At 40.0% G+C, this 24,627-nt stretch overlaps 2 protein-coding genes across 3 annotated transcripts; both read left to right on the top strand.

The window, feature by feature from the left end:
* The first annotated feature begins 1,365 nt into the window (after positions 1-1,365).
* On the top strand, positions 1,366-8,799 carry LOC130197039 (G-protein coupled receptor-associated protein LMBRD2B-like). Its single transcript, XM_056419505.1, has 18 exons — positions 1,366-1,383; positions 2,313-2,611; positions 2,860-2,969; positions 3,794-3,892; positions 4,005-4,172; positions 4,242-4,452; positions 4,596-4,670; positions 4,763-4,896; positions 4,962-5,140; positions 5,471-5,652; positions 6,246-6,379; positions 6,545-6,650; positions 6,803-6,900; positions 7,032-7,135; positions 7,404-7,450; positions 7,588-7,696; positions 7,924-8,020; positions 8,125-8,799. Exons 2-18 carry the CDS (start codon positions 2,438-2,440, stop codon positions 8,186-8,188), a joined length of 2,091 nt encoding a protein of 696 aa, XP_056275480.1. The 5' UTR covers positions 1,366-1,383; positions 2,313-2,437; the 3' UTR covers positions 8,189-8,799.
* Positions 8,800-9,620: 821 nt separating this feature from the next.
* golm1 (golgi membrane protein 1) lies at positions 9,621-19,579 on the top strand. 2 transcript variants are annotated; one of them, XM_056419503.1, is made up of 11 exons: positions 9,621-9,865; positions 11,033-11,174; positions 12,148-12,327; positions 12,518-12,572; positions 12,678-12,780; positions 12,890-13,013; positions 14,783-14,942; positions 15,113-15,334; positions 15,439-15,603; positions 15,859-15,957; positions 17,032-19,579. In XM_056419503.1, the coding sequence occupies exons 2-10, from the start codon at positions 11,046-11,048 to the stop codon at positions 15,954-15,956; spliced, it is 1,236 nt and encodes a 411-aa protein (XP_056275478.1). In that variant the 5' UTR covers positions 9,621-9,865; positions 11,033-11,045; the 3' UTR covers position 15,957; positions 17,032-19,579. The 2 variants fall into 2 exon arrangements, with proteins under 2 accessions (XP_056275478.1, XP_056275477.1); XM_056419502.1 differs by having other exon boundaries at positions 9,622-9,865; positions 14,780-14,942.
* Positions 19,580-24,627: the final 5,048 nt, after the last annotated feature.

The raw sequence follows: 24,627 nt of genomic DNA, 5'->3' as shown, positions 1-24,627 counted from the left end.
TGATAAATACATTCATACCATTAGATATCATATAATTTAATATATATATATATATATATATATATATATATATATATATATATATATATATATATAACATATATGCATATTAAACAAACAATACATAACAGCACATGCTGGAAATAGTTAATCATCTAGGCTTTTAACAACCCTCTGTATGTCCACCCTGTTACTGTGAAACATAGTAACAGGGTGGACGGTAACAGGGTGGACATTGTATGCTAAACTTGGCTATTGCTACATGTCTGATGATGATCAAGCTAGCACTTGTGACATCAGAGAAAGATATTTGATAGCTTTATTCACATTTTTTTCTAAATGTAAACATTTTGATCAGTTTCCACAAAAAATGAGCATAACAGGGTGGACATGTTATGCTTTACCGCAACAGTTAAGTTAGTAAAAAACATTAAAAAATTGTTGAAGGAAGAGTGCATACTTACTCTGCTTCTTGAAGATGATTTTCCCGCCTAAAATGTATCCTTCTTCTTGAGTCATACAAATAGTAGCATAGTAAAGGGGCGTGTCCAGAGGGATTCAAATCACAGTAACAGGGGGGACATTAAAACAGGGGACACACACTTTTTAAAAAACTTTAATCAATAAAAATGAATTACCATTTTTATTTTTTATTTTGTGATGAATATCAATAAAAGGGTTACATAACAGTGACACAAATGTAGAATTTGTTTGTATTTGTTTGATTTCTTTGTTTATATCCGTTAGAGAAGTTGAGCAAACATGATTTGGGACACAGCAATTTGGCCTACTTGTGCTAAAATCAGAGTAATTATTTAGCATTTTGAATATCCTGGGAAAATAACATTGATGTTTTATAGTAGAGGGGAATAAACATGTAAAACCAAGCTTTTAAAAATAAGCATTTGACCTTTTACATGCAAAATATATGATATAATGTGTTGGGGACCTAAATGGCACTGAATGCTAGGAATGACCCATATCAAATAATAATAAAAGAAAAGCAGTGAAGTATATCTGTTCTGCAACCGATTCAGGCATATAACGTTGCAGAAAACGGAAATATAAGGTCAATTAAATACCCGTAGTTTCTTTCTACCACCGCTTCAATGTGGGTTAGTGTCACACAAAAAACCTGTGTGGGTGTTGGACCGCTATGACACTACGGCCACATAGCCTGGTTTCCTGTTTGAGAGACGCCATTGCTCGCCTACATTACCCAGAAGTCTTTGCTGCGTCAGAAAGCAGCGCGTGCTGTTTGGCCGTAACGTAATGTAGTTTCAAAGGTTGTGTACATTTGTCGGGCTCCACGTCTCAGGAACACGATGTGACACATTCAGTTTATTGATTTACAGGCTCCAGCCCGAGAGAAGAGATCCAAAGGTGAGAATCTCTTCCTCAGATATATTAAACCACAGACTGTTGATGGGCCGATCGATCGTAAATCGATGATCGACAATACGAAACCACGATGTGCTCCGTGGCTCGAGCCGGCTGGTCCTGCTTTGTTGTTGCTTTTTTTTTTAAGGATGTCAACATGACCACAGAGGCTGGATGAAATAAATAGGAACAAGATTTCGCTGTCACCACAATCAAACTATTGGTAGTAAGAATACATTCAATGACAAATGGCTAGGAAACGTTAAAAGATATAAAAGATATAGGCTGGTGAGCTGCAAACAATACAATAGCCGACAATAATAGCCGATAGAGCAGATTTTTGTCAGAACATTGTAGACTACCCCCTTTTTAAAACACTGTTTGTTTTCATTATATAAAAGTCAAACTACGAGTGTTACTAATGCTGTTGAAGTAAAAATGCAAAGCTAACATCTTCTACAAATTATTCATAATTCGTATTTTTTATATGTGCCGTTTTTCAAAAGCATGCCATTCAGTTTTAGGCTTGTGGATATGCATCCTTTGATATTAATGCATTGTTTTCATGGAAAAACAGTGCCATTGAAATGCATAACCGTGAACATTAAATCTGCATTAGATGTGTACAGTTACACAAATGCAAAGGTAAAACGCTGGCCCTTCATTACGTTACAGCGTTACACGAGTCTGCTACAATATTTCCACACATCAATGTTCTGCACAAATAGAAATACTATGTTCAAGTTTAAAAAACGTAAGAGTATTATCTGCAGTGGAAAGTGCATGTGATTGGCAGTAAATGGGCTCAAACATGTGAAACCACTGGAATGCTCCCTTTCGTTTATTTTAAATCTCCTAAACGGATAATTTCTTTCATTTTAAATGTTCTTTCATTTCCACTGCTCTCTCCCCCCTCACCTCCTATCCTGTAGAGGTGTTTAGATCATTTCTCTCTGTTATCCACCAGATTAGAGCTGATATCCCACCGGGTTGTCTCTCTGCGTCTCTTCCAGTGTGCCATCATGAGTTCTTGACGCCTGTCCCTTCATTCATCAAGATGAGTGGCGCTGCGTTGGCTGTCGTGGTGGTAGTTGTTTTCCTCTTGGCCCTCTACCTCCTCCAGCGCTATGGAGATTTGCGGAGGCAGCAGCGGATGGTCCTCTTGGGAACGCTGCTGTCCTGGTACCTCTGCTTCCTCATCGTCTTCATCCTGCCGCTCGACGTCAGCACGGTATGAAACCACTGCCGCTGTTTGACGTGTGTGTGTCAACATGAGGTCTTTCTGCCCTCGATAACCACAATTGGATATTCTCTTGATCAAAACTGGGTCAACGGGATGTGATTTTTAAAAATCTGTGTCTGAGTGAGGTTGAGCGCTGTGTGTTTATTTCTCTGTATTTGTCTGTCCTGTGCCCGTGTAATGTGATGAATAGTCCTCGTCATGGAGCTGACTCTGTGTACACTCTGCTCTTCTTTTAGACCATCTACAAGCAGTGTGTCCTTGACAATGGAAACCACCCGACGCCTGTAACTCGAACGAGACGCACCAATCAGACAGACGACAACTCTTCTGTTCACCCAACTGTCAGGTAAATGAGATAACGTCTGATTTTCATTTTGTTAATACGTTTATCTCAGGGCTGAGTGATATGGACAACCTCTTTGGTCGTGATATACGTCATGTATGTATCGCAATGGAGCATATTAACTGGTAATTCAATGTATAGTCTATATTAATGATCTGTATACTCTTGTGTGAATTAAATGCTTGAAAGTATTTTCTCATTGAATTAAGAGGTTGTGTTCAAAATTATTAGATATTTCTGAGAATTGTGAGTTAGTATGTGCTTGTTATTATCAGCTTAGACAACTTTGAGTATTGCGATGTATCCCGATGATTTCATCACAATATGATTTAATTTCATAATATTAAGTTATTACCCAGCCCTGTATTGGCTCAGTAAAAGGATGAAAACAATTATTATTTATTTATTGCATGTCGCTTGATATGTCATCAACATTTGAGTTTGGACGGTTTAAATCTAAACAGCAGACACAGTGTGTTCAGAGGTTAATTGGTTGGGTCACTGCTCCAAATCACAAAAACACACTTAAAATTGTGAAGATGAAAATAATTCAAACTTTGTTAACACACTGGGTCGGATAACAATCAAAATGTATTCATAATATTCAGCAGCAACATGTCTTTCAATCAACACGTCCACTTGTTTTTTTTATGCTACTTCAGATTAAAGAGTTTATTTCAGTAATTTGGAAACTAAATGTCGGATATTAACTTTTATGAACAAAGTGTGCGTATCCAAAAAGACTCGACAGCAAGGAGCATCACTGCAGTTCAAAGTGTTCTTGCAACATGTACGCTCGCGTTCTTTTATGTGTGTTTGTGTGACAGTACAACACAGGTTTGTGAGGAGCCATGGAGTTATATACCCGATGGCATCCTGCCAGTGTTCTGGAGAGTTGTATACTGGACATCCCAGTTTCTGACTTGGTAAGATACTCATACACTCACTTATTCAAACTTGGACTATAACTACTGTGTCTTCCACAGAGTTGCGTTTTATTTTATCGTTATGTGTGTGTGTGTGTGTGTGTGTGTGTAGGCTGCTGTTGCCTTTCATGCAGTCTTATGCACGGTCGGGAGCTTTCTCCAGAGTTGGAAAGATTAAAACGGCTCTCATTGAAAACGCTATCTATTATGGCACCTACCTCCTAATTTTCATCTCTCTGCTCGTCTATGTGGCCGCTCACCCACAGTGGAAACTCACATGGTAAGTCCTCCGCGCCTCAATTTCGGAAACATTAGCTGGCTTGTGAATTTATCTGTAAAACTTGTGCAGGAGAGAGCTCCAGACCATCGGCATTACGGCCGCCAACACCTGGGGCCTCTTCCTTCTCGTGCTCCTGCTGGGTTATGGGCTGGTGGAGATCCCGCGTTCTTATTGGCTCTCATCTTCCCATGGTTACCTGCTGGCCAAGACCTACTTTAAGACAGCAAAAATGGCTACTGAGAAGGTGTCGGCGGAGGAGAACCTTGCAGATGTTATGGAGGTCAGACTTTATAGACAATTATGTGCAATATAAGTATTAAGATATTCCAGGAGGTGCTGAACCGGAAAGTTTTTAAACAGACTTAAAATTCTGAATTTAGTTTGTCTCTCTTTAACAAGAACAAACATATTTCTTGTTATCAGGAGGTGGCATGCGCCCATGAATCTGTCAGGTACAACCACTTTCTCAGGAAGTGTGTGGACACTATAATTACAAAGGTGAGAAATACATGAGTGAGTTCAATGTTGTTTTGACAGTGTTTACACAAGTCTGGTGGGAAAGTCTTCATCTGGACGTCCTCTCATTTCAGTGTCCCACTGAGTACAAAGAAGAGATGGAAAAAACGTTGGAAAGCTCGAGTGGTGAGCAGAATGCCCTTCCCACAAAAAGAGACCTGATTAAGCTGCATAAAAAAGTAATAACTTTTTTGAACATTGCACTCTGGTTGTAACGGAAACAGTCCCAAAATACATTGGTTTGTGTAGTAAATGGTGTGTGTGTGTTTTCAGGTCATCTCGGGTGCAGAGACACGGTCAGACTCAGGTTCAGTGGTCTATCTTGTTAGATGAGGCCGTTCATCTGGAAGACGTAGCTAAAAGCCAGAGCAGCCCGGTCCGACACTTCATCCGCAGCGCCCCGTCAGCGCCCCTCGGGTGGATCCATCAGTTCGTCTACACTCCAACTGTGGGTGAGTTCAGTCGGGGACCAAAATAATTAGAATGAAGACCAACGGTTTTCTCAACCAGCAGATTATACCTTCAAAAAGCCAATTAGAATGTCTACGCTACTTTTGGAACTGCAAAATAGTTTTTAAGAAAGCGTATTCTCGCATTCGATGGCCCTTATTGTGTAAGAGCTGCGCTGAAGTTTTACTGTTTTTGCAAATTTAGTTTTATTTAATAATAGAACCCCAGAATTTCGCCACTTCAGTTGCATTCGGTGTGTCACTGCTTCAAAGCTGCAAAACTTGAAATAGTTTTTTACATTTTTGCTCTAACTGTGTGTTTGCCTGTCTCAGAGTGGTACTGGGAGTGTGTGTTCAGGCAGAGTTTCTACCGGCTGCTGGCAGTTCTCCTGTGTCTCCTCTCGGCAGCAGTTGTTTGGTCCGAGTGCACTTTCTTCACGACGCACCCGGTCCTCTCCCTATTCGCTGTCTTTGTTCTGATGGCTGAAAAACAACACAACTACATTTGTATCGAGGTGGGTACATATTGAGTGAGGCACACAGAAATGCACAAAAAATCCGAGCTACATTTTTTTTTTCAATACACACCCTGTTCGTAACTGAGCATTACATAGTTTTGACATGTATATTCTCACAATTTCCGGTCAATTTTTTGTTGTGTATTTTATTCAGTCAATCATTGCAACACAATACAATATTATTATATATAATATACAAAACAGAAAGACTGAAAAGGTATAGGTAGAAGCAAAACATGCGAATATAAATTCCTATCCTAAATTATTATAATCAAATAAATCAGAAAATTAATATAAAATAATAAAGAAAATAAAAAATAATACAAATATATCTATCTGCAAACATCTACCATATACATAGGTTTTAATCACACTTATAACCCTCAAAAATGTTTTTCATAAATAATCCTTTTGAAAACCGAAAAATTAGTTGACCATTCTTATATCCATTTTAACGTTGTTCCATAATTGGACTCCTACAATATAAATACATCTTCAAATTCCTTTTTTAGCCTTTTGTACAGTAAACTTACAAACATCTCTCACATTTAACAGCATAGCTAACCTGCCTCCCTTTATCTCTCCACCAGATGGTGTGCTTCGTCAGTATCCTCTTCCTGTGTGTCTGTGTCTACTACACAGTGTTCAGGATACGAGTCTTCAACTACTACTACCTGGTCCCACATCACCAGACTGATGCTTACAGCCTGCAGTTCAGCGGCATGTATGGTCCTCGTAAAAGTCATAAGAAAAGATATTTATTTTACACAAAAAGCTTAAGAGGCATTCGTAAACCCAGTTATTTGTTTTCAGCACCAGCATATTTTCTGGTCTGGTCTTCTCCTTAATGTGATATCAATGTGCTTCTCTTTTGTTTTTTCTCTCTCAGGTTGTTTTGTCGTCTGACTCCTCCTTTATGCCTTAACTTCCTGGGCCTGATTCACATGGACTCTGCCATCTCACACCAGGACAGAATACAGACATCCTACACCTCTGTGAGTCCCATGCAAACGCGCCCACATCATAACACATGCGTGCTGACAACAACATATACCGCACTGGAATGTGGGATCACAGAATAAATATATGTAGAAATGTCTAAACCAATTTGAGTGATGCAATGCCCCTCTTTATTTCCCTCTGTCAGATCATGGGCTCTATGCGGGTGCTATATTTTATATCTGATGGCTTCTATATCTACTATCCCATGCTGGTGTTGCTGCTCTGCTTTGCCACTTTTTACAGGTGCGCCAATAATCACTGACAACTAACACAATCTTCATACATGTTATTTAGATACTGCATTTATGTGTAATTTTGGTTTCATATATTAGCTCGATGATAGTAAATCGTTATTGGTGTGTCTGTGTTTGTAGCCTGGGCTCTCGCTGTTTGAACCTCCTAGGCTTCCATCAGTACATCACTGACGACCACTTGACCTCTGACCTGGTGGATGAAGGCAGGGAACACATCAAAAGAGGTAGTTTCATCACAAGTTCAGTCACTCATTATTTCTGATGTTTCTTCTTATTTTTATGCCACATTATTGCAGACGAGATACATTATTTCTTCCTTTCTGTAATCTATTAAACGGATGAGTTATTAAGCAGGTTATGATTCATTATCTAACTTTTACTCTTTATTTCTTATACCTCAGTTCACATTGAGATGTTGCATATCTGAAAGTCGTCCTGCCATCAGTGTTCACTACTTCTGAACAACATGCACGACAATTTGTTCTTTTGTAGAAAGAAGAAAAAGACAGAAGACTGAGGATGGAGAAAATCGAAGATGGGTGAGAACATTTTATTCTGTGAAATAATTAAATTTACAATTCTCTGAGAAGCCAAGAAAACCTTCCCAGTGTGTCGGTTTACTGTTTTCTAAATGGTTTGTGTTGCCAGGTATTTATGGGCTTGTTTTCTGTTTCAGGCCTGGAGAGAGCGGTATGGAGTCCAGGGAGCTACTGGGAGATCCAGAGCTGGTTACTCTCAGTTGAAGGATGATCAGGGCCGTCCTGTCACAGAGAAAAACAATAGTGGTAGGGATCAAAGAAAACTAGTATAACCATGTAATAGAATGTGTTGTGTTTCTCACAGCGACTGAAACTAATAATACGGTTTTTCCAACACCTTGATTTCTGATGTGACGCTTGCTTCTATTGTGCTTTATTTCTGGATAGTTTGCCACTATACCTTCCCTTATATCTATCAAGAGGGACGCCTGCTTACAGGACACATTGTAGACATTGCTCTCTGTCTTTCTCAGTTATCACATTTACCAGAAGAGATGAGGAGGATGAAGACGAGCAGAGGAGAGGCCTACTGCGAGATCATTCAAGTGATGAAGGCTCACCAAACAAAATGTTTGTTTTTTTGCTATATTAATGAAACCTAGAGTTTAATTGGAGCCTGATAACAATCAAACTTCCTAATCACGTACTCTATCTCTCTGTGCCCGACACTGCAGATCCACAGGAGGACGTTACCTTTCTCTGTCACCTTCTCGGACAGGCATCTTTGACGATGTTTGATACACTGGACGCATGGAAAGAGAGCATTGGTACGAGCTGGAATTGAAAAAAAGACAAACAAATGCACGTCTTCTTCAAGAAACTGAATGCCAAGGATTATAAAGTATTTTGGGAACTCGAGAGGAAGATACACTCGGTTACAATCATGATTCACTGAAAGAGAGCACTGACTGTGATTAACCTGTTTGTTCAGAGCCAAACCCTTTTGAATGTATTTTTTGTGAAGCAGTGTGTTTAACAAGTGTAGATTGATGGATAAAAGAGATGAATGGCACAGTTACACACCTGCAGTCCTTTAGGATAAGCCACATGATGCATGTGGAAATGTATTGTTGTTTGAGTATTCACCTCACAGGTTCATACATTATAATTGATAAGAAAACAGGTTATTGTGCCAACTGTAAATACAAAACGAAATCAACAACAACATATATACTCAAAGGGAGTATATCAACAGCCTGAACGATTTCCTGTTGACTATTGTGGGTTTGGGAAGACATGACTTGTTTGTATGTGTTGTAGTCTATAGTAAATTAATTTCTCTAAACGTTTGTATGTTTTGTATTTATGCCTCCACCCAGATGATGCATTAAACATAACACTTTTACCAATTTCTGTATTCTTTATTAGATGATAAATGACTTAAATGTGATGCACCAACACTGCCTTTCGTTGTTTGATGTTATAAAAAGTAATGCACATGTTAAAGGAGCCCTGTCCTTTACTTGGGCTACTGAGGCATTTTGGTTCCTCCGGCTAGATGATTGACACGCTCTGTGGTTCTGCTGCTTGCTGTTCGTTTCAGACAAATTGCCTCCGACACTCAATGTTATTCATAGGTTTTTAATTGTGTGAAGTCCGGTACAAAACAGCCTACCAGCTCACCGTGATACGGTCAAAACCTTTTTCCCGTTCCGGGGTCAAAACACCTGCCGTCGCCAATTACCTGGTGATTAATATAGGCGCACAACATACCAGCAACAGCGCCACCCAGTGTATACATAAAACATACATTTACCTACACAACATTTGGCTCTTACAGCATATGTCTCAAACGCTTCATAAACCTCCAGTTTAGGTAAGACTAATTACAAAGTAAAAGTGTTTTAAATATTTGTTGTATTTTTTTATTAATGATTTCATTTTTAACCTGATTTGACAGAAGGACCTGTGTTGGACGCTGCCTCGTGCTGCCTTCAAGCTCTTCGTAAACTATACAACTCTGTAATCAGTAGTCGACTAGCTGAACACTTACAACATCGACTGCAACAGTAATACCAGACTTCTAGAAGTCAATCTTACGAAGCACTCTGCGTCCTAAATATACGGGAATACATTCATTTATTTTAGTTTTTTATATATATTGTTCCAGTGAAATGACTAAACGCCCATTTCCCACAGCAAGCAGAGGCAGCACCAGACTGTCCGGAGCAACGCAACACAGAGGGACTTGGCTGCTTGAGTGGCGATAATGGAGCCGAGCTGCCGGTAACTGTCTCGCGGTGACACGCAGATAACTGCCGGAGGAGAAACGCGTCCAGGTTGTCAAATATATCACTGGAGGATCTGCACAAATTGGACTCAACATTTAATGAACGTGTCTTCCGGGGTTTTCAGTGGATTATTGTCGCCAGCGTTAGCTAGCAGCTAACCGAACCGACGTCAACTGGGGACACGGTACGTGAACCACTCGGCGCGAGCTGCTTTTCACTCAAAATAGTAAAACCGTTCATGCGTCTCGTTAGCTAACTACTTAGTTCATTAACCTTCTGTGCTGTGTTGTCTTCTTTTGTTTCATACATCTGACTACACACGTTCAGTTTCTGCAAACTCTCAACCTAACGTCTGTGATGCCCGTTGACCCTGATCTCAATTACCTTCCTGGCTTACCCGAAGCTGTCTCGCGTTAGCAGTCGGCCAAACAAAGCCGAGGCCCAGGTGTCTTTACGGTGCCGGTAGAACTTGGGATTTGGGCTCGTGCTCGTATTTTCCTCATCTCCCCAGTGCTTGTTTGTCGTCTTCAGCTGAGGCTCACTCCTTATCTTGTGCCCCCAGCCCAGGGAGTCAGTTACTGTTACATATTCACAATACGAACACCACTAACTATATAACTAGGTTATTACGAGACATCTTGTTGTAGCACAACTGATTACACCTACTGTACTCACTACCTTTATTTGAGTCGTTTGGTTTGTGACTGGGACGTCTGCATCCTCATTGATAAATCTGCATATTGTCGCTAAATCACGCAGTGGATTATACTATTATTAATAGTCTTCTACACTTGGGTCTTACCTGCATTTGCATGCTGGGAAAACCCAAAGCATGAGTGTTTTATTTCAGTAACGATGAACCAGTGGGAATTATCCTCAATATCTTGCAGACATTTTAACCGAGTCAGCATTAAGAGTAACACTCCTCATCTTAGTGCTCCATAGTGTTGAGGATGAAGTAACACAATGTGCACGTGTGTCATTTAATGCTGAAAAAAAGTAGTCTTAATAGTGTGCATATGGAAACAAAGTTGCACCCACATTATCTTTAAAGACACTGCTGAAGATAATATTTTTGCCAATACCATTAACATATTTGGTGGTGTGACATTAACTTTATACAAGCAGGAGCAACTCACTCTCGCTTGCATGCTAGGCAGTGACCCTCATGTCTATAGCTAACCTGCAAAAGTAAAACACCCAAAGACTCGTGAAAATACTTTAGCCCGCTTACCATTTTCAAATAGTAAATGTGATTCAGGAGCCACCAACAGAAATGACTTGTTTAAACCTGGTGCGACACAGTTCATGGAAGGTGTGCTGTGCCTGGCTTCGGGTTGTGTGTGTCCAGTTTGCAGACAGCTATGGGTGGTCTGGGAAACGGTCGTCGTTGGGGAAGGACACCCCCTCTCATGATTGGCGCTCTGATTGCCTGTATCCTGGTTCTGGGCTTCAACTACTGGGTGTCAAGCTCCCGCAACCTGGAGCTACAGGTAGGTTAATTTATATGTGTGTGTGTGTTGTCTCATCATCATGTACAGTGCAAATACAGCTTTCTAAAAGCATGCTGTCCAAACTTGAGTTATTTAGCCAACCTTCTTGAATTAACGATGATTATACTCACACAAGTGCCTTTTTTTTAGGAAATCATGACCAATCGATTCACATTTCTCTCAAATAGATATTGCAATGTCAGTTTATAGCATCAAGAATTTAGCTGAATGTAAAGGTATGTGTGTTAGGTATCTGGAGTCTGTGTCTTGTTTTGAAGTCCTTGTGTCTTCTGTCTCCCTGTGATTTTCTGCCCTGGCCCTGATTGTTTCCTTCTGTGTGATTGCTGGCCCCGCCCTCATTGTGTCCACCTGTGTCTCGTTCCCCGTTGTCCAATCACCTCCGCCTGCCTGTGTATGTAAACCCTGCTCGTCTCATTCCCAGTGTGACTTCGTACCGTTTGGTCCGTCGTCCTGTCTAGTTTGTGGAATTAAATATTGTTTTTTGCAGTTATGTCGGCATTTGGGTCCTCTCTCGCTGCGACATCCGTGACACCGCCTGACGATGTGTTTCAATGCCGTTCACATGCCGTATAATGAAACGGGTTGATAATATTAACTGACTTTGTGCAGGCTTTTGTTGGGGTAGATATGGAACCCCAATGCATGTTTCCCTTTTGCAGAAGGTAGATCGGCCTCATCAGTTCCTCTTCTGTTTTTGAGGGTTTTGGTTGTGTAATGTTGTTTTTTTTGGTCTTCACAACTTTCCAACCACATCCTTTAATGCAAGACACTATTATTTTTTTCTTTCTATTTTTACTGTCTGTGTATAAGTGGCTTAAAGAAGAAACTCCCAAATTCCAGCCAGCGTGCATTATATTGTCTCATTATATATATATTCAAATTTCTTAATGCACAGTCAGATTGTTTTTTGATCAATTACTATATCATTACCTTTTTTCTTTGTGTGATACAGACTAAGATGTATGAGTTGGAAGGCCAGGTGCGGCGTGGCGCGGCAGAGCGAGGAGTAGCTGAGATAAAGAAGAATGAGTTCCAGGAAGAGATCCACAGACAGAAGGAGCAGATCAGCCATATAGAAAGCCTCTATAAGAGACAGCTGGAAGGATCTCAGAACACCTGCAGCCAAGAGAAGGTTCATACAATGACACAATGCAATCGGGGGGGGGGAATCATACCGTAAAGTATTGTCTATAAACTAGTGTCACAGAGAAACCTGGGGGCTGAATTTTTCTCACTTATGGGATCCATGCTCAACTTGTGCAATAATCAATGGGGAAAGCATCTGAATATTGATAGTTTCTGTTATTTATTTTTATTTCAAGGGCACACTGCAGCAGAACATTTCCTCCAGTACCAAAACCATACAGGACCTCAAAGGCAACTCTTGACCTATTATTTCTAAAAAATGTCATTGTGTTAGCATCCAGCACAGCTCTGTAGAAACAAACGTCTCTTGATGTCTCTTGTGTGTCTGTACTGCAGGTCAGTCCAATCAGCTAAATGATGACCTGAGAAAGCTTCAGAAGGATCTACAGAGTTGCCAGAGCAACATCAAAACCCTCAACAACAAACTCACTTATGATATGTAAGAAAACAATATTCCTTAAATCAATTATATGATCCCGCGATCATTGACTGAACTTTATTAATCGCCTACATGCTGTGTGTCTGTCTGTGTTTCCACATGTGTGCAGGACACACTGTCAGTCCCAGGTCCTGTCCCAGAAGGAGTTGTGTGATGAGAGAATGGCCGCTGCTAAACTTGAAGTTCAAAAGAAAATGGACAAGCTCATCTCTCCCTCAGGGGTCTCCCCACAGGTACGTTGGTTTCATGTTTGAACCAAATGGAAAGATATGAACCATGTCTCACCTAGTTTTGGTTATTTAAAGCCGGATCCACTTCTGCTCCTTTGTTCATTGTAACCAGTTGCCCTCTGGGCCCGCCATGTGTCATAGACACTATTGCCCCGGTTGAAACCCTCAAACTGCATTTCTTTGTCATACAGCAGAACAGAAGCTCAAGTCTATTCAGAGTCATTATCTGTTGTCTGTTGACATGCAAGTGTGCCGATGGAGTTGATTTGAATGCAAAAACAACAACTTTTAATAGCACTGAGCGCATTGCCACTTTTTACACTTTGAATACTTAAAGGAATGTGGGGGATGGTTTTCGGAAGCGCATACGAAACGGCACATTTGCCCTGCGCTCCGCAAAAAATATACTCTCAACAGAAAATCTGCGTTTGTTGTACCACAGCCTTGTCCATCCGCACCTCTTGTATTGTAATATGCTCTGCGGATCCGCAGCTAAAACTCAGGTCAAATGTCTCGAGATTTTACAAAAAAGGGCTGTGCGGATCATCTGCAACGTGAAGAATAATGAACACACTGAGCCGCTTTTTAAGAGATTGGGCATTCTGAGATTTACAGATCTACATTTGTGTCAGACAGGAATTTTTATGTACAGATTTATGAATAATAATCTGCCACATAATCTGTTAGGTATGTTCACAAGGAACACAAATGTCTACGACCACAACACGCGGCTGCGTGGTGGCATTCATATAAATAAACATCCAGTCGACATTGTATTTAAAAGCTTCATCTGTAGAGGTCCAAAGCTCTGGAGACAAATTCCGGACGAGGTCAAATCGGCATCCAGCACCAAGGCATTTGCTTCTCGACTTAAACGCCATCTCACTTCATTTTGAAAGTTTTTAATATTGATTTACAGCCTGGCGGCACAGTACAATAGAGGAAAAATATTTAAAATGAAATGTATATTCATAATTTGATGTTCGTGATATTATTTTTAATTATTTTTTCTAAGTTATCATTAGTTCACATTTGTCTTCTATTATTATTTTTACTATGACTTTTCTTTTTCCTGTTCTGGTTTTTTTGTTTTTTTTGTTGCTTGTACGACATTTTATGTTTTCATCCATATATGTGTGTACTGTCTGTGTGCCTGTGGTAGTTGGGAGGGGTGAAAGGGTTAGGAGGGCCGTCCAACTCCTCATCTCAGAGGAGCCTACAGACCTTGGTTTTGGACGGTCCTCCATTCGTACATTTTTTTTCTGTTGTTAATGTCTGCCAGTATGTACATGTTATGTACAGATATTGTGATAAGATAAAGTTTTTTTTTTTGTGTAAAAAAAAAAACAAAAATGCATTCTTCTCATTACAATTCAATCAACTGAAATATTGCAAGCCTTTTTATTTTTTAATATTGCTGATTGGCTTACAGCTTAAGATAACGATTTATAACAGCTGAGTGTTTGGTTAATTAGACAATTCAAGTGATTTGTTTAATACCCTACTAGTATACTTTTTCATGATATTCTAATATTTAGAGATAGGATATTTGAGTTTTCTTAAGCTGTAAACCATAATCAGCAATAAATCAGAATAAAAGGCTTGCAATATTTCAGTTGATTTGTAATGAATCCAGAATGCATGACATTTTTGTTTTTTTAATTGCATTACAGAAAATAAAGAACTTCATCACAATATTCTAATTTTCTGAGACAGTCCTGTATGTACTTATGGAAAATAAATTACTTACTTACTTACTTACTCCTCAGCAGGAAAACACTGTGGATGGACCAGCGAACGAGGGCGGACCAGTCATGACGGAGGTTGATGCGGTTAAGACGGTAACTGTTGTAAGCCACACACCGAGCCTCTCTCAGCCCAAAGAAAACGATCCACCTGAACTACTGACCAATGAGATCATCATCGACCAAGGTGACAGACATGGATATCCTGGCGGGCCCTGAATTTAACTCATTAAAGCATGTACATGTACGTGTACATACTGCACATCCCATGCGTTTTGTGTGACTTTTAGTCGACTTGTGTAGATATGCAGTAACAAGTGTACACCCTCACATTGCCTTTTTATTTACCCGGTCCAGATGCCCCAGGGGACCTGCCTTCACAGAAGGACCTCTCCAAAGCAGAGTCCCAGACTGCTCCGGCAGCTGCCAACGTCAAACAGGACATTTTGCTACCACCAGAGGAAGCTGTCGAAACAGAGGAGGGCGAGGCAGAGACCATCGAACATTTGAAGAATAACCTGACTGAGAACAATGAGGTGGAGTTGATGGATGCTCATGAGGACGGCGCTCAGACAGAAGGTAGAGGGCCCGGCTCACTGAAAGCAGTCAACTAGTTTGTGATTCCTATTCAGGCATTCTCAGTGAAGAAATGGACAGAAACAACAATGTTGTCGTGTCTCCAGAGGCAGACCCTGGGATGGAAGGCATGCTGATTGGCCGGGCGAAGGCAGATGAGACTCCTATTGGTCAGAAACTTAATGAGCCAGAAGATTATGATGCAAACATGCAAGTCGTGGGTGTAATTGATTTGGAGAGATCAAGGCAGAGAAATCATGCTGAAAATATAGGTATGTGTGTCGTAATAGATTAAAAAGTGTGTGTGTGTGTGCGAGTGAGTCTGTCTGGAGAGAGCTCAAGAGTGTGATCCTGAGTCTCAACTTGGGGGTTTATCAAAGTGCAGTTGATGGTTGACTATGTACACCAGAGCACACGTTTGAGTGAGGGATAGTTATTTAGTCATATAGATGAAGAAATAAAGGCACTGCTCAAAAAGGCATGTGCATGTATTTTTGTGTTGATGACCACGTTGTACTTTCTGATAGACAAGGATATGGAGGATGAGCTGGCTGACTATAACGGCGACGATGAGAACGAAGGCGAGTTTGAAGCAGACAAACAAGCTGAGCTTGTTCAAATCTAAGGTACGCACTAAAACGCACACGGATGCGTTCCTCACCGACAGTCACTCGCTTTCTTGTTCTTTATGTTTAAACGGCTGAATAAAACATTGACTCGTGAAAGTGCTTGCCAACTCTCGGATGCCTGGCAGAGCCTTGGGAGGAATTCAGTCAACAACTTCTCTCGTTCTGGTAGATGTGTGCTCTGCATGCTAAGCAAAGTACAAGCGTCGTTGCGATTGCGATCACCCCGGGCGTCTCTCCGACTACACACAGGTGGATAGGAAAATAACTCTCCGCCCCCAGCAAAGTTCGGCCTTATAATACACAGATTTCGTCACATCACGTCGACCTGACCTCGGATTGGCGCTAGACTGTCTAGGAGGAGAAGGATTCCAAGAATTCTATCTCCCCGCTCCTTCTCGCAGGACTGGGCCGTACAGCGGTCTCTGTGCCCCTCCCACATGTAACAATAACCGATAACATGCGTGAGTGTTGTGTTATGAGGCGCGTATCTAAACGCGAGAAGCAGACATCAGAATATTTCTTCTTATACACATAGTTCAGCTGCTACGGGTTGTTATTCTGAACTTGAGTAACCCGACGAACACATCAGAACATTCAATATTCAAGATTTTATATTAACACTCAACAAGTCCCAAAAAAACAGTGACATATCAAGCCGATCACCGACTAGATTGACAGTTGTTTATCAATCATTGTGGTTCAGTTAAACTGCAACTTTCAGTGGTTTGAAACAATGGTGCGCATAGATTAATCTGATTTCGGTAAAACGAGATCTGAACCAGCTGTACACACAGGTGCTTGATGAAGACACAACACAACAACGGTGTGTCTCTATTGTTTGCTATTTTTCTTGGGGAATAGCAATTAGGAAATTCACTGGTATCAGGAAAAAGACCTGATTCAGATGTTCCTGTTCAGCTGACTACATCATAAACACAGCTTTTGGACATTGGTAATGTGTTCAATTAAATTCATTATTCCAGCTATAGACATCCCGCAGCTATATTAATAGATAATATAAACACGGGTATGTTTATGTAATCAACACAATGTTGTTTTTCTTTCTTTCAGAGCTGCACAAGGAACATGCACCCCACATGCGGAGGCAGGACCCCTCACACACCTCAGCACAACGTCAGCAGAAAGGTTCACGCAGCCCCCCCACACACACACACACACACACAGTGAACACAAAACTAACCCGGATGGTAATCTCCAGAAGAAAGACTTTCTAAAGCATTTTCCTCCTAAGAATCATCTTAATTGATTTCTGTGCATTTTATTTGATAACATGTTTTCTGTATTAGAGGAAGAATATTTACTATTCCATGTTCAACTCACAATATTGTCAAAGAGCCACAAAAAAAGACTGAAATATGCAAATGTCAACCAAGTATTAACACTCATGGTGTCGATTCACATGCATTTGACGATATGCCTAAACCCCCACGGCGCTTTTATGGTGGAGACTGTGCTCGCATTCATTTGAGTGTTTCGGTGGTAAAGAAGTACTCTGTACTTCTAAGGACCATCACCGACTTGGTTCTAGCGTTCCTTAAACATCTGTTAGCTTTCAAAAATGAACACGTCAGAATCCCTGGAAATCAGTTGATTTGGATTCTCCGATGTGTTGTTTATGTTCACGTCGTATCTTAAATGATCAAATATAAGTGAGCATAATGTGCACACCCTCTTCGGGTTATGAGGAGTGAATTACTGTCGTAGGTGCAAACCGTCTCGGATCCCAATGACAGAACTCTGCAGTACGGGCTCGACTGTATCCTAAAGTCCAGGACCTACACATGCCTGAAGTTCCTCCTGTACACAGTCGCTCATTGAATGCAAATGAGGCCTTCCAGAACTGCAACAAATTAAGGAATTGGGCTGAAATTATTTTTAGACTGCTGAGTCCAAGTGTGCAATTTTCACGCTCAACCCGGGAAAATGAAAACTGGAGCTTCTTTTGATTCCCAAGTAGCCATAAATGCTGTGAAAACAAAAGTTGGCTGGAATATACGCCGACTCGCTGTGATGTTTTGAACATACTATATTATATTTGCTGTCACTTGCCATTTTTGATCAACGAGCGATCTTTTCTGAAGCGTCACTTTGTTGACGTCTATTTGGCCGTTTCATGGCAGCATGACTTTTCTTCTGGGCCGTATGCGTCTCGATGTTGGACGTGAGCTGTGCTCCACATCCCGGACCAGAGGAACAGTTTGAGGTCACAATGAAGGGAATAGTTTGGAACTCCTGGGTCACATGACGGGATCAAATATCTAATTGATGAAGCCTTATTGATTCTGTGGTCACTAGTTTTCGCCAACGGGCAGTTGCTTCTGGATCTCGTTGGATGTGGAGTGTGGAGGCGTGGTGCATGCTTCCTGATGTTGGACCTTCACTTTGTGCATCCTGCCTCTGCTCTGCTGATGTAACTGTATAAGGAGAAACACTGAGCTGTGCTTTAGGGCTCCTGCTCCGCAGCTGTGCTGAAATGTGGAAGTCCATTCGAATCAAAGCTGCACTCGACTGGATGATGTGTGGTGAGCGCCAATGCAGACTTATATTAGGCACTAGAAATGAGAGAAAAGGTCACATTTAGTGGCGGGATCTTTTGTTGCCTTGTGTTTTATACACGATGATGAGACTGAATGCCCACAGTTACTCAACATGTTGTGGTTTTCATTGCCATTATTTTCATAATGCTTTGACTCATCAACAGTTTATTCCTTAATCATGTCTTTTTTTTTCCAACATCCACAACACCATCCAGCTCAGGCTGAGTTTGAGCTACAATGATAACATGCAAAAAGGCTTCAGAGAGTTTCCCTTTTGATGTCAAAGTTCAGCCATAAAAACAACCCTTGGTTTCATCGTGTTCATGACATATATTAGCTTCAAGATGCAAGTACAGAATATACGTTGAGCATTGACAGCTTGAGCCCCATGAGGAGGCTCAGGCTCCATCAGGTAACTTCTCTTTTGAGGAACACAAATTGAAAAACATTGTGGTTCAAGACTTCACATGTTTCCAGTAAGCGTCCATATTATCGTCTCAAAAGTTCAAAGAAAATTTCACACCTGAAGTAGTCAATTTTGTTAACTTATTTAGTAATTTATATCATGCTTATTTGATTAAATCTGGCCCTCATGTTTCATATTGGAGTGCTGATGACCGATTCATGGTTTAACCCAGTCGCACATCAGCACTTTAATGAGTTTGAGCTCCATTAGTAAAACTAAAGTGTATTTTGTCTCTTTCTGTCTCTTTCAGGATAAATGTGGTTCTAGATTTGTATTATGTTATTACGTCATTATATTTGCAAAGTTGCCGTTAGTGGTTTTGTGTTGATTGTTGTGTCTGACGCTGCAACACGTGAACAACATCTTTGTTTGGTCAGAAAACGTGGTGGGCTGTTCGTCAGAAGCGCTTCTGTGTCCATGGAGAGAAAACCTCTTGATATTTATAAATCTGATGAACTTTGTTTGGTTGATTTCATTCTTTTGATTTTCAATATAAAGTGTATTTCATTCTACACCGTGGAACAAATGTGTGAAAGGTTTAAATGATCATAGGTTTTATTGATGATAGAGAATAAAACATGTTTTATTACCACTATCAAGGAATGGTTTCATGGGGGATTAATTTTTTTGTGGTCTCACCATTATCTTTGATTAAAAACATGAAATGGGTAAATCACATTTATGGTTGTTCTAATGCAACAAAGGTTTAGTATCAGAGGCGTTGTGTTTTTAAAAAATATATAAAAATATAATAATTTATTTAGAGAAATCATCCTTAGAATACAATATCATAGTTCAAATGATGACTTGACCCTCTGGTCTTGCAGCTCTTTTTGGTAATCCATGTGTTTCCAAATGCCCATTATAGACCAGGAGACATTATAAAATAGTTTTATGTGACATACACTACCGTTCAAAAGTTTGGGGTCATCCAGACAATTTCGTGTCTTCCATGAAAACTCACACTTCTATTTATCAAATGAGTTGAACATTTCATAGAACATAAAGTCAAGACATTGACAAGGTTAGAAATAATGATTAATATTTGAAGTATTAATTTTGTTCTACAAACTTCAAGCTCAAAGGAAGGCCAGTTGTATATATATATATATCTTTATTCCAGACTCATGGGTCCATAAAACAACAAACACAAATACAACAACAATATATAAAATACAATACGAGGACACCGGTCCAGCCATTGCAGCCAAAAAAAATCACTCGGGATTAAAAAACATACAAACATTTGTTCCATTGCTTCCAGAAACAAGACGAATACCTGGTATCACTCAGTGCTGGGTCAGCCAAGGCTTTTATAACTACATTCTCAGACATTTAGTCGACATTTAAATTTATACATAAAATTCCTCAAAACAGCATGAAAAGTGGGAACATTCCGGCTCACAAACATCTGACTTGCACTTGTCCATCTCGGAAGCTTGAGCAGGATTCTGAAGGCATCATTAAAAGCCACCTGCATCTTTTTCATTTTCCCTTTACTATAACTGCACCACAGGTGGGCTGTATACAGAGGAGTACAGTAGGCTCGAAACAGAGCAGTTTTATAGCTTACATCACCAGCATAACTGTTTTCAGCTGTGCTAGCATAATTGCACAAGGGTTTTCTAATCAGACATTAGTCTTCTAAGGCGATTAGCAAACACAATGTACCATTAGAACACTGGAGTGATAGTTGATGGAAATGGGCCTCTATACACCTATGGAGATATTTCATTATAAACCAGACACTTCCACCTAGAATAGTCATTTACCACATTAACAATGTATAGAGTGTATTTTTGATTAATTTAATGTTATCTTTATTGAAAAAACTGCTTTTCTTTGAAAAATAAAGACATTTCTAAGTGACCCCAAACTTTTGAACGGGAGTGTATACTTGTTTCTTAGTTTCAGGTAGTGGTGGTGCATGCATGAAGTAGAACAAGAGGGTAAGAAGAGAAAGTACAGACGGACAGGCAAATAAATGCGAGTATATCCCAAGTTCAGATGGATGGGATTTGGCGGAAGATTCACATTTCTCAAGTGCAGGTTTGAAGGTCCAGGTAAAAGGTGGTTGCTCTCTGGGTTTCTGAAGGCTCTGGTCACTGACGTTGGGTCCCTCCAGCTCGGGCCTTCTACATTCCGTTCTATGGTTCCATTCCAGAACACCACATTCTAAACTCGCCCGTGATATTAAATTTGGCTCCAAATGAACCAAAATGGTTGAATATAAGCTTATTATGATATTCATTGTATCATAAGCCAGACTTGGTGGATGCAACCCGTTACTCGTACAGAACACTGTCACAGTTTAGCTCCACTCCTTCCTTTTTGTCGTCGTTTTTTCATCCTGTCACTAAGTATCATGTCATTCCAGATCCTGCTTCTCATCTCGTCAATCCAACTCCCCTCACCTGCCTCTGATCACTCCCTCGTTAGTCCCTCATTCCCTTCACCTGGTCCTCACGCCCTTCTCACCTGCAGCCCATCCCCTCATTAATCCCTCACTATTTAGCTCCCTCACTTCCACTTGTCCTCTGCCAGATTGTCTTGTGTTTTCGTGCCAAGTTCTCCAGCGTTATTAGAGTATATTCCTGACCTGCCTGTTCTGACCCTGCCTGCCTGCCCTGACCTCTGATTCTCTGCCCCTTTTTGGACTTGTTTGCTTCTTCGACTGATCTCCCGTGACAAACACACACATTTTAGGACCGTATTTGACTCAATTCTTTGACAAAAACAATAAAACTTGTAGAATGTCTGCATTGTGGACACAATCAAATCCTGTTTAACAGCCAGTTCAGATACACACATACTCTACATATATTTAATGTATTTAATGCAGCAGCAACGTCACTTGTGAAACCTATACTAACATATCACCACCTTTTAAGTTGTTTCTAGCGATCGTGTAAACAAACAATTGGCTCTTTATACATCCACCATTTAACATTTTAATGTTTTATATTTTTGGTATACTATAAATATGATAATATTGTGGTAATATGATAATATTCTCGTAAAATTACACTATTGGCTTATTCCAATTTCTAAGAAAGCACACTTTGTTATTACTATGCTATATTACTTTGTACACTACATACTATTGTCCATTCAAATATTATAAATGTATTACCAGGACGATATCTACGACACACGACTCACACCTAAACAATCTATATTGCTAAATAGTGCCTAGAGGTAAAACGGAGAAAATTATTTTGGGCTGAAGTGTTGCTTCAACATAATCCAAGAAGGGGAAAGCGCTTCAGTCAGGAATAGTCGTGTTTTACAAACGTGTGCATTTAAGTTAACACATGGTTTATGATATATTTGACAAAGAATAGTTTCCCATTAGACGTTGCAACTACACAGATTGCATATTTGTTGACATTGATCAAATCTACAGGCACCAGCACACAACGCAACATGTGCCGATTTGTTTAATCTAGACTGCAGAGGTGTGGTTGCACCTCAGAGATCCGGTTATAACTTTAATTTTCAATTCAATTCAGTTTATTGTATACAGCCCAATATAAAAAAGTACACATGTTGCCTCATAGAGCTTCAACATCTCTACACATCCCTGTCCCAGGACCTCACATTGGACCAGGAAAGTAAAGCAACTTGAAAATTCACTTTCCTTTTGGCTTAAAATGAAAGTCAAAATAAAAGCCAGTGATAGATATTCGTATTTACAGTGTTCTATGATGCAAACACATAGCAGAGTAGCATTAGAAGAATAATAATTAATCAAAATAAATAATAAATAATTAAACCTTTATAAATTAGCGACAGTGGTGATGACAGGAAGCTTAATATTCATGTATATATGTACATACAGCAAGAATCAACTTGTCACTTAATCATTGCATTGTTTAATGCAACACAGTTAATGATATAAATTAATCAAAGTAATGTGTCTGTGCAGAGTTGTTGCTGTTATCATATTTTATATTTCCACCTCATTCTGCTGTTTCTTGGGCGACCCGCAGAGTAAAGGGTTCACCTTTATACCACTAGATGGCAGTATACCTGTATGTACACCATACATTTAGTTAATTAACTAGGTTATTGATACATATGTATTTAATGCTGTTTATTTCCTCGGATATTTAATGTTCATGGTTAATTTCCAGCTTAGTTGTATCCATCATGTATTTACTTGTTTTATTTGTGTCATTTTAGAACTAAACATTCCTACATGGAAGAGTGAGAATATGATGACCACAAGGCAATACATTATTGACAATTGAAAAATAAAGAGGAAGTTTGTTTATTCTTATTAAGCAGCCTTCAGTGGACCTCTCTTCAGTTAGCACCCAGTCACAGCACCACCTGTGCTTCACCTGTAACCTTCATTACTGCATCATCATCATCAACATGTAATCTGTTCTGTTGTGACTGCTGTCAGTGTCGTAGCCCTCTGACTACATCACATCATAATGTCGTACTTTGGTCTCCAGAAGGATGGAGCTCTGTGTTGTGTCTGAACATGTTTGAAGAGTTGACTACATGAGTTATTGTACCAGATTGAAACACGGAGAGCACAGTTACTCTCACATCTCTAAGACGTCTCATAGTTTATGGTAGTCAAGTGGTTGATAGGCGTTGTGGCCTGTTTTTAGCCGTATGGCTATATCTCTGCATGTACATTTAGATAAGCCATATTCATTGTATTTGTACACACTGATTCTGATTATGTAAATAACTAGTGAGGTAGTTTGCTGTTCCTGTAAAACTGAGCAACAGGGCGCTTGCGTTCTCCAGGTAACACTAACACATTTACATGAGCAGTTCATGACCTTCTTTAGCTCAGAGTAACAGGTCATGACCTTGTTTAGCTCAAAGTAACAGGTCATGACCTTGTTTAGCTCAAAGTAACAGGTCATGACCTTCTTTAGCTCAGAGTAACAGGTCATGACCTTCTTTAGCTCAGAGTAACAGGTCATGACCTTCTTTAGCTCAGAGTAACAGGTCATGACCTTGCTTAGCTCAAAGTAACAGGTCATGACCTTGTTTAGCTCAGAGTAACAGGTCATGACCTTGTTTAGCTCAGAGTAACAGGTCATGACCTTGTTTAGCTCAAAGTAACAGGTCATGACCTTGTTTAGCTCAGAGTAACAGGTCATGACCTTGTTTAGCTCAGAGTAACAGGTCATGACCTTGTTTAGCTCAGAGTAACAGGTCATTACCTTCTTTTGCTTCAAGCTCAGGTTAAAATTGTGTTTAGTATTATTTTAATTAACTAACCTGGTTGGCTCAGATTGCTTTTGACGCTCTGCTTGTTTATCATTGATATCTTTTCCTGCTGTGTGATTATAGAGCTCAGACAGCTGTGTTTTTAAAAAAAGAAGAGAAAAGGATATTATGGTTGACTAGTTTGGAGATCCCAATAGTGCTCTCCAAGTATTTGTTAGTAGTTTTCCTATCTTTGGCATATAAAGACTCATAAAGCCCCACCAGAAGTCCATTTGACTTTGTTAACTGTAATCAAAGCAGACGTGTCCTGCTGCCTGTAAAGAATCTCAAATACATGCTACCTGGAAGAGATCTGATCATTTAAACCCCTATGAAGGCCAAACTAGTGTACTCAGGCTAAATGTAATCGTTGACCTTTTGTGATGTCAGGTCAAATTAATCAAA

Source organism: Pseudoliparis swirei, chromosome 7, assembly GCF_029220125.1.
Source record: "Pseudoliparis swirei isolate HS2019 ecotype Mariana Trench chromosome 7, NWPU_hadal_v1, whole genome shotgun sequence".
Lineage (NCBI taxonomy): Eukaryota > Metazoa > Chordata > Actinopteri > Perciformes > Liparidae > Pseudoliparis > Pseudoliparis swirei.
This window is presented reverse-complemented; position numbering and strand designations above follow the sequence as displayed.

Bases quoted from the DNA above. Each gene is read 5' to 3' on its own strand.
- LOC130197039 (XM_056419505.1), top strand. From the start codon at position 2,438: ATGAGTGGCGCTGCGTTGGCTGTCGTGGTGGTAGTTGTTTTCCTCTTG. The intron at 3,893-4,004 runs GTAAGATACTCA...GTGTGTGTGTAG, and splicing joins ACATCCCAGTTTCTGACTTG to GCTGCTGTTGCCTTTCATGC. The intron at 7,451-7,587 runs GTGAGAACATTT...TTTCTGTTTCAG, and splicing joins ATGGAGAAAATCGAAGATGG to GCCTGGAGAGAGCGGTATGG.
- golm1 (XM_056419502.1), top strand. From the start codon at position 11,046: ATGGGTGGTCTGGGAAACGGTCGTCGTTGGGGAAGGACACCCCCTCTC. The intron at 13,014-14,779 runs GTACGTTGGTTT...CTTACTCCTCAG, and splicing joins CCTCAGGGGTCTCCCCACAG to CAGGAAAACACTGTGGATGG. The intron at 14,943-15,112 runs GTGACAGACATG...TACCCGGTCCAG, and splicing joins TGAGATCATCATCGACCAAG to ATGCCCCAGGGGACCTGCCT.